General features: G+C 46.0%; 1 protein-coding gene across 1 annotated transcript; it reads left to right on the forward strand.

The window, feature by feature from the left end:
• Positions 1-6709: 6709 nt before the first annotated feature.
• elfn1a (extracellular leucine-rich repeat and fibronectin type III domain containing 1a) lies at positions 6710-9082 on the forward strand (the record flags this gene model as incomplete). The annotated part of the gene is made up of 1 exon (XM_084448346.1): positions 6710-9082. One exon carries the CDS (start codon positions 6710-6712, stop codon positions 9080-9082), a length of 2373 nt encoding a protein of 790 aa, XP_084304472.1.
• Positions 9083-9349: the final 267 nt, after the last annotated feature.

Genomic DNA, 9349 nt, shown 5'->3' on the forward strand with positions numbered 1-9349 from the left:
ACACATCTTTTGCTTCGCCACATTTTCTCCCGAGGTGTACTTTTTCTATTAATTTTATGGAACATTTGATTTTGAAATCGTTTTTCCTCCAGAGGGCTTAAAAAGTGATTATTTCCAATGCCCTTCGGTGAATGCTCTTTTCGCTGTTATGGAGGTAGTTTTGTAGTGGTTGCCTTTGGCCTTTTGTGTCTTGCGCTCGGCAAATGAAGGTACATATCTTCTATTGCAAGGCTATAAAATCAACTCAACTAAACAAACCTGGCAGATTCACCTTGCTTCACCCTCCATTTACTTAAACAGGGAAGTGTTAATGTGCCTCTGATTGAAAAATCTGAGCCACATGCCTTTTTCAGCCAATGGGGAAACAGGCTTGCTACTGTAAGTGCAAAGCAGAATTCAGTAGTTGGAAGGGACAGACATCAAAAGAGGCAGTTACATAAAGTGTGACCACGTCATAGAGTAGTGGAACACAGGGATGTGACATGGCCATGGCCACAACAACAGAGGCCTGTCACACCCAAACGTCCAATCAAAGCTTTGTTACCAACCTTACAGCAGATGGCTGCTTCAAGACACCCCCCGAGCTTATCAGAAACAAAGTTATTTTCTACAATGCCCCTAGCAAGCGTCACAGGCCTCCATAAAAACTGAGAATTGTGGGAAAGCAGAAATGGGGTGGAGTTTGGTACAGTGTGTTTCCTAACTTACTGTTCAAAGGTTTGCAGTTTCCACGCTATCTACATTTGTGTGTAATCTCTACAAAAGCAAACAAAACAGCAAAACAAAACTGTAAAACAAACCTTAGCTCAGAAGGTTACAGCTCTGTTTCAATGTGTTCAACATACAGTATAGAATGTACCATCAGAACAGTCATTGTCAGCATGTAATTGAAGTGAGACAGTCAGGCTATTTAAATATATGGAAATGTTTTAGGTTTTGTTACTTGATTACTTGGAATTTCATCCTCCAAATACTTTCTTCAAATAGCATACAGTATGACTGCATAATATGTTCCACAGGGTGGTAGGAACATGTTATTATTGTACAGTATCTTCTTTTCTACAAGTGAACAGTTCTGTTTGTAAACAGTAGTTTGCCCAAGGGAGAATTGTTTTGCTGTTAAATGCATGATTTCCTGAACCATTACACTCACCTCCTTGTTTCTGTTAGGTATGCAAAATGTCATCGCAATATTTCTTTAATTGCAGTGTGTTGAGCCATGCGGTCCTGAAAAAGGTCAACTGACTGCAGGAATAACTGTATACAGTTGGGAGTAGTTAGAAATGATCCATCCCGCGGCCTTTCTCTCGTTCTTTCGTCTCGTGGGAGACGGGTGTTATTTCATTTTAGTAATGCACTACCACCAGGTGGCGTCTTTGAGCAGATTTAGTAGACATGGCTCACAGGGTATTTCTCCTATAGTCTACGAATGAAGACAAGCATGATCATTGCATCATTAAATTTCAAATTCTTTAATTTATTTTTAAGCATTAAGCAGCTACATTCAGGTATATTATCAATATTATCATTACATACCTGTTATTGCTTTAAGTATTCAACAGTAGTCCTCTATGACTAACCTGTGGACAGTTTTAAAGGGCAGCTAAAGACGCTCCTCTACAGACCAGCCTTCGAGTGCTCGGCCGTCTCTATCTGACGCACTCTCTCCTTTCAGCTTGCCTGTTTTCCCCTGACATGACCTCTTCTATGTCACTGTGTTTACGTGTACTCTTTCTCTTTCATGTATTCAGTGCACTTGTATGTATCAGATTGGACTCTGATGTTTTTAATGTTCCTACTGTAAAGCACTCGTGCTACGAAGGGTGCTATATAAATACAATTTGACTTACTTACTTACCTGTCTATCCAGACAACATTGATCTGACTTTAAGACTTTAAGTTGTTTGCCTCCCACTCTGCATGCTCGGTGTAGACCGCCCATCCTGCCTCGCTGATGTTAAGATTGCAGTGTATTTCAAAAGCATAATCTTCATGTGGAACAAAACTTCAAGGAGGCCAAAAACTTCTAATCATCAATTTATTGAGCATGTCTAACACAGGCCCAATCTCTAGGCAAATACTGCTTTCTCATCCGAGGTGCCAAGCTTATACAGTATCTGGCTTCAGGCCAGGAATCACATGACAAACAAATTTGCATACAAGGAATGTTCATTAACACAAACATGGTCACAACCGGTCAACTAATGTTTTGACTGGTCAAGGTTTCAGCTGGTCTTTGGCCCCCCTCCGGACACAGGGGCTGCTTGGGTCCTTCCTGCGTCCTCCTAGGATCGCGTTACAAACTGTAGGCTAACTGACTTCAGAGGTGAACTTTAGGCCTCAGGACAAAGGATATCTGTTGTACCTCACATGTTACAACTACTAATAATAACACAGTTCTACCTAAAGTGTTTATTCATTATTCTACTAAAATTATTACTACATGAGAGTAATACAGATATGATTAATGTTATACAGTATGATACAGTATAAAAATATACTACACGATCTCTGCATTGCTGCAGGAGATCCCTTGCGGCAGGCACAAAATGGTGTCTCGACTTGAGACGCTGGGGAGGCTCCGCTGTTGCAGAGAGCTTGTCGTGGAGCAGGTGGTCAGGCTCCACGGCCCGGCAGGCGAGACGTGCTGTGGTTCCTCTGCGGCGGAGGCCAGTGGGTTGGATGCCTGCAAGGATGGGAAGGTTGTCCACAGGAGTGGGACGCAGGCATCCTGTCACGATGCACAAGGCTTCGTTGATAGGCGGATCGATGAGGCGGGTGTGAGCGCTGCAACACCACACCGGTATTGACTGGTGGAGTAGACCAGGGCTAGGGCTGCCGTACGCAGGGTTTTTGCGCCGGCGCCATGGCCTGATCAGACCAGTCACCGCATCAATGCCACATGAGCTGTTAACTTCTTGTGCAGTGACTTGAGGTGTCAGTGGAACGTGAGCAACCTGTCCAGTGTCATGCCGAGATAGGTTGGTTCGGCGCAGCATGGCAAGAGTGTTCCATCGGTGTGCACTCGGAGCCCATGTTTGGCTTCCTTGTTGTTAAGGTGGAAGGCTGCCGACACTGTCTTTGCCTTGCTGAGCTTCAATCTCCATTTCCAGAGGTATGCTGCTACTGTCTCCATGTCCTGGCTCAGGGTCTCCTCCACGGCCTGCCAGTCACCAACGGAGTGCACCAGCGCAAGGTCGTCTGCGTACTGTAGGCATACTTCCTGGAGACTGTGATCGGCAGGTCGTAAGTGTAGATGTTATTAAGTAGGGGAGCCAGGACAGATCCCTGTGGGAAGCCGTTGTTAAGGTGTCGCAACCTGCTTCGCTGTCTGCTACAGGTGGTGAGGGTAAAGCAGCGGTTTCGGACAAGCTCCATGATTATGCGTCCTTCTTTTTGGATGAAACGCTGTCCTTGATGTCTTGAGTCATCAAAGTGGCTTGATCTATGGTCAATCTCCCACGCCACTCCTGTAGGAGCAGCGGGTCGATGATTGGTTCGACGTGGGCGTAGATGAGACGCTCGAGGATCTTGAAGGGGATCGATAGCAGAGAGATGGGGCGGTAACTCTTGGGGTCCCTTTCAGGCTTGTTCAGCTTAGGGATCATGACAACTGGGACTCTTCTCCAGACTTTGGAGATCTTGAGTTGGTGCAAGCAGGAAGAGAGGAACGCTCTTAACCAGGACTTCAAGGCAGGCACGGCATGGAGTATAAGCTCCGGGCAGATAGAATCAGGCCCCCGGAGCTTTCCTTGGCTTTACATGCTCCTCCGGTGTGAATTCACCGGAGATGTTACTGCCATTAGGAGTTGTGGCCTTCCAGACGTCACACACTTCTTTTGCCACAAGACGTGACGATTCGCGGCCTTTGCCCTCATATGTCCCACTTTTCACAAATTGTGATTTTGTTTGCAGAGATGGGGCAGTGATGGGGGAGTGTCTAGACCTACCAGTGAGGTTGTTAAGGATGCTCCATGTCTTGTGGCTGGAGTGTGAATAGTCGATTGAGTTAATGGCCTCCTCCCAGTGCTCTTGTCTCCTTCGGCTGAGTCTAGACAGCAGGGCTGAGGCAATCCTGTCTGACTAAGCTCATGGGGGGGCCCGGAGGAAGGCACAGTAGGGACTCTCGCACTCCACATCCCAGTACGGTTTGTAGCTGTTGCGACGTCCGCATTGGATGGATTTTTTGGCCGCTTTCACCAGTATGCCGCAGAGTTCCCGGTACGCCTCATCCACGTTGTTGGTGTTAGGTGGTGGGAGGCACCTCATGGATCTATGGGTAAGGAGGCGGTAGCGTTTCCAGTTGGCCTGTCGGAAGTCCCATCGCTTCAGCGGCTCGCTCGGGACGAGGTCCACGAGTTTAGGCATGGTTATCCAAGCTGGTATGTGGCATGTCTCTATTGAGGTGTTGAAGACGTCAGTGAACACCGGAGACAGCTGATCAGCACAGTGCTTCAAGATGGAGGGAGGGACAGAGTGCAGGGGTTCTGTCTCCAGGATGGTGAAGGATGCTAATAGATGGCTTGCAGTTTTATGCTATTCATAGCATCAAGAATGACTTGACATCTGGGAGCTTTTTAGATGTGAGGTATTTAATTTTGTGTGAGTTTGTTTTAAGTGTTTTTCAGCACGTTTCAGCTTCTAAAGATTATCTATGGCATTAATAGAAACAGTAGTTTCTGCCTCTTGGAAGAGGCTTTTCTAAGTAGTCTAACATTGCAGCAGGTGCAAATGATTTAATGCAGCTTCTCAGGCTCAACTCAGTTGTGTTTGACAGTCCTCAGGCTAATGGTGTGAAACTGGAACCCTGCTTTCCCCAACCTGTCAAATGATAATTGGCCCATGGTGTCTGTTAATAGTACCACACCTCTTAAATTTCGTTCAAAATAATTGAACAGGTCGGAAGAGAGAGAGCAAACCCACTAATCCTGTTTTCGCTTTGCTTTTGCTTTGCTTTTATTAGGATAGATCGGATAATAAACATATTGATTGTCTAGATGAGTAGCCAACATTCAGTGCACATGTTTAAGATGAATGATAACAAGAAATATACCGTTGTTGTTTATTGTAATAGATGTGGTTTGGAACTATACTCTTAATGTAGTAACTATACTCTACTATAAGTAGCCATGTATAAATGTGTATGCCTAGACATCATCCTCTGACAACGTGGATGTCCTCTTGCTCTAATGGTAGACACAGATTCAAGATCCTAGTGTTCGCCTACAGGGCAGTATAGGGAACAGCCCTTCCTTATCTGCAAACAATGGTCAGGTTCCAACCCCCAGCTGGACCACTCCGTCCCCCCACCTCTGCTGGGCGGCCGTCACTGGCATCTATACGAGGATGCAGGCGCACTCATCTCAGTGGCGGCTCCTCTCTGTTTTGGAATGAGCTTCTCACCACAGTCAGGACAGTGGGGTCACTCTTTCCCATCTTCCCCCCCTCCTCCAATGACCTGTCCACCTTGTAACTCTGTTACCATTTTAATTAAAGCTGCGATCATTGATTTTATTCACATTATCAAAACTAATTAAAAACTCCTGATATCAGATGGTTTCACTGAGTAATAGGGTCGTAATAGCATCCGACTTCAATGACTCATCCTTGCCGGTGGCCTGTCTGTTGTTATTGCAAACAAATTTGAGCGAGTCTCTTACTGCCATCTAGCAGGATTTATTGGTGAAATAAAACCACTGATCGCTGCTTTAAACTTTTGGTATATGCTATATGCATATAAATACATAAAATAAAATATAAAATAATATGGTAAATGGACTGTACTTATATAGCGCTTTTCCACCTTAGCGGCACTCAAAGCGCTTTACAATGGCCTCTCATTCACCCATTCACACACCAGTGGTGGCAGCTGCCATGCAAGGTGCTAACCTGCTCATTGGGAACAATTTGGGGTTAGGTTTCTTGCTCAAGGACACTTAGACATGTGGACAGTCGGAGCTGGGATTCGGGTAGCCGCTCTACCAACAGCCGCCCATAATTATTATTATTATTATTATTGAAGGTACTGATGATTACTGGGATGTACAGTCAGCTCACTCTAGACAAATGTAAAAGTGTTGTCTAAATGTAAGTGTACTGGTAGGCGCTTGGGCATGACAGACTGGGGCTTGAGCCCTGCCGGACACATAAACACTGACTGTATTTCCTCATATCCACATTGAGTTATTAAATATGTTACAGTATGGGAAGTGCATTAATAAAAGGTTGATTCCCTTTTTGTTTTCAATATGGTTTGAATTGTTGACCTCATATCCTGGCACTAATATATTATGTCCTTTCTTCTCGTTTACAGGATGTTCCTCTGAGCCATGAATGAAACACCAAGAGGAAGACAGAGGATGAAACAATAAGATGAGACCATTCAGCCTCTGGGGAAATAAGCACAAGCCTCTGAATCTACTTAATCTCTGAGAACCATCTCCATAAGTTCACTGCAGGTGAAACTCATTGAATGGAACCTGGTTTAAATGCACATGCCCAACATATTTTTGTAAAGGGCTGGTATATTAGAAAGGAACAATCCGTCACCAGACAGGAGTCCAATATATCGATTGTTGCCTGCACTGATGAGAACCGTTCAAATAAAAACGTCCAGTCAAACGTCCGTCCAGCTCACATAAAAACAGACTCAGTTCAGCTTTATTGAAACCGCAGTTGTATTCACATCCTCTAGCGTTCAGTCCTGCTCATGACTTTCAGAGGAGCACCAATGGCCTGCAGAGAAGGCATGGTGATGAGTGCCTTTTTCTGGTCTGTGGCCATTATATATTTGACCCATACAGGCGGAGTCAATGGAGACTGCTGGTTGATTGAGGGAGAAAAGGGCTTTGTATGGCTTGCTATTTGCAGCCAAAACCAGCCACCTTATGAAGCCATCCCTCAGCATATAAACAGCACCATTGTGGACCTTCGTCTAAATGAAAATAAGATCAAAAGTATCCATTATTCTGCCCTCAGCCGCTTTGCCAACTTGACCTACCTGAACATGACCAAGAATGAGATCAACTATATAGAGGATGGGGCCTTTGCTGCCCAGTACAATTTACAGGTTCTTCAATTAGGCTTTAACAAGCTCCGGAACCTGACGGAGGGGATTCTCAGGGGTTTGGGCAAGCTGCAGTACCTCTACCTCCAGGCCAACCTGATTGAGACTGTGACACCCAATGCCTTCTGGGAGTGCCCCAACATAGAAAACATAGACCTCTCTATGAACCGTATTCAGCAACTCGATGGATCCACCTTCACCACCTTAACTAAACTAACCACCTGCGAGCTGTACACAAACCCTTTCAACTGCTCCTGTGAATTACTTGGGTTTGTGAAGTGGCTCTCAGTTTTCCCCAACAGGACCAATGAAAGGATGGTCTGTGACTCCCCGCCTGGTGTCTCTGGGTACAGTCTGCTGAGCCAGAATCCCAACAACCCCACCTACCGAAACGCGCTGCACATGCTCTCCACTGTGTGTACAGAAGACTACGTGATGCCGTCGTTCCCCGTGCCCCCTGAGCCCATCACCCGCCTGCCGGACTCCAACGCCTGCGGAATGGACGACTGCTCCTCAGGGACAGAGCCGGACGAGATCAGCGTCAGCCCCACATCACTGGAGCAGGACGTACAGCCCGAAATGAAAGTGAAGCATGTGACACACACAGGCGCGACCATCACAGTTCAGATTCCTCATCCATACAAGAAGATGTACATCCTGGTTCTGTATAATAACAGCTTCTTCACTGATATACAAAATCTGAGAAATAAGGAGGAGGACATTGAACTTAAGAATCTTAAGCCCCATACTGAATACACATACTGTGTTGCTTCTATACGCAACGCTCTTCGATTTAATCACACTTGTCTGAAAATCTCTACAGGGCCTTGGACTGGAAAAGAGAGGGGGACAAACAATGCAACAGCGACTCACTACATTATGACAATCTTAGGGTGCCTCTTCAGCATGGTGATTGTTCTAGGGGTCGTCTATTATTGCTTACGGAAAAAGCGTCAACAAGATGAAAAGCACAAAAAAGCAGGAAGCTTAAAGAAAAACATAATGGAACTTAAATACGGACAAGAGCTAGAAGGAGGAACTATCTCTAGAATGTCACAGAAGCAAATGATGGCTGGGGAGAGTATGTCACGAATGCCATACCTACCATCTGTTAGTGAGATGGAGCAGTACAAATTTCAGGAGATCAGTGAGACGCCTAAAATGGCCAAGGGCAATTACATGGATGTGCGAACAGGAGAACACCTTGAACGCAGAGAATGTGAGATGACCATCCCTGGGAACAGCCAAGGGTCCGTGGCTGAGATTTCAACTATTGCAAAAGAGGTCGATAAAGTCAATCAGATCATAAACAACTGTATAGATGCACTGAAGTCAGAATCCACATCTTTTCAAGGGGTCAAATCGGGATCCGTGTCCACTGCAGAGCCACAGCTGGTTCTGATATCAGAGCAGCCTCAGAGCAAGTCTGGCTTCCTGTCCCCGGTGTATAAAGAAAGCTACCACCACTCTCTGCAGAGGCACCACACCTCAGACGCGTCGCCAAAACGACCCAGCACTGCCACTGGAGGGCCCACGCACAGCCCCCGGCCTTACCGCCATGAGCCCAAGTACATCGAGAAGACGTCCCCCACGGGTGAGACCATCCTCACTGTAACACCAGCTGCAGCCATCCTGAGGGCAGAGGCGGAGAAGATCCGCCAGTACAGTGAGCACAGGCATTCATATCCCGACGCTCAGATCGAGGAGCTAGAAGGGCCTGAGAGCCACAAGCAGTCCATCCTGGACCCGCTGACTCGGCCCCGCCCCAGAGACCTGGCGTACTCCCAGCTCTCCCCCCAGTACCACAACCTGAGCTACTCCTCCAGCCCCGAGTACTACTGCAAACCGTCGCACAGCATCTGGGAGCGATTTAAACTCCACCGTAAGCGGCACCGCGATGAGGAATACATGGCGGCGGGACACGCGCTGCGCAAAAAGGTTCAGTTTGCCAAGGATGAGGACCTGCATGACATTCTGGACTACTGGAAAGGTGTATCGGCTCAACATAAATCTTAATACCTTCATGTGTTTTTTTAAAGGACAAGATGCATATACAGAATGACACAATGACCTAATGTGTGAAAAAGACTATTTAATGGATGGACCCTTAGATATTGCTATCAACAACTTATACTGTATCGCCATACAGTATTTTAACTGTGGTTAAAGTGGGGGAAAGAACTTTGAGAGGTATCTTAGATTTGTCACATAATGTATTAAATTCATGGGAAATTATCTTTATTCTACTGTTACAAGAAGAAAACATATTGCAAATTAAAAGGT

The sequence above is a fragment of the Borostomias antarcticus genome (assembly GCF_949987555.1).
Source record: "Borostomias antarcticus genome assembly, chromosome: 14".
Taxonomy (NCBI): Eukaryota; Metazoa; Chordata; class Actinopteri; order Stomiiformes; family Stomiidae; genus Borostomias; species Borostomias antarcticus.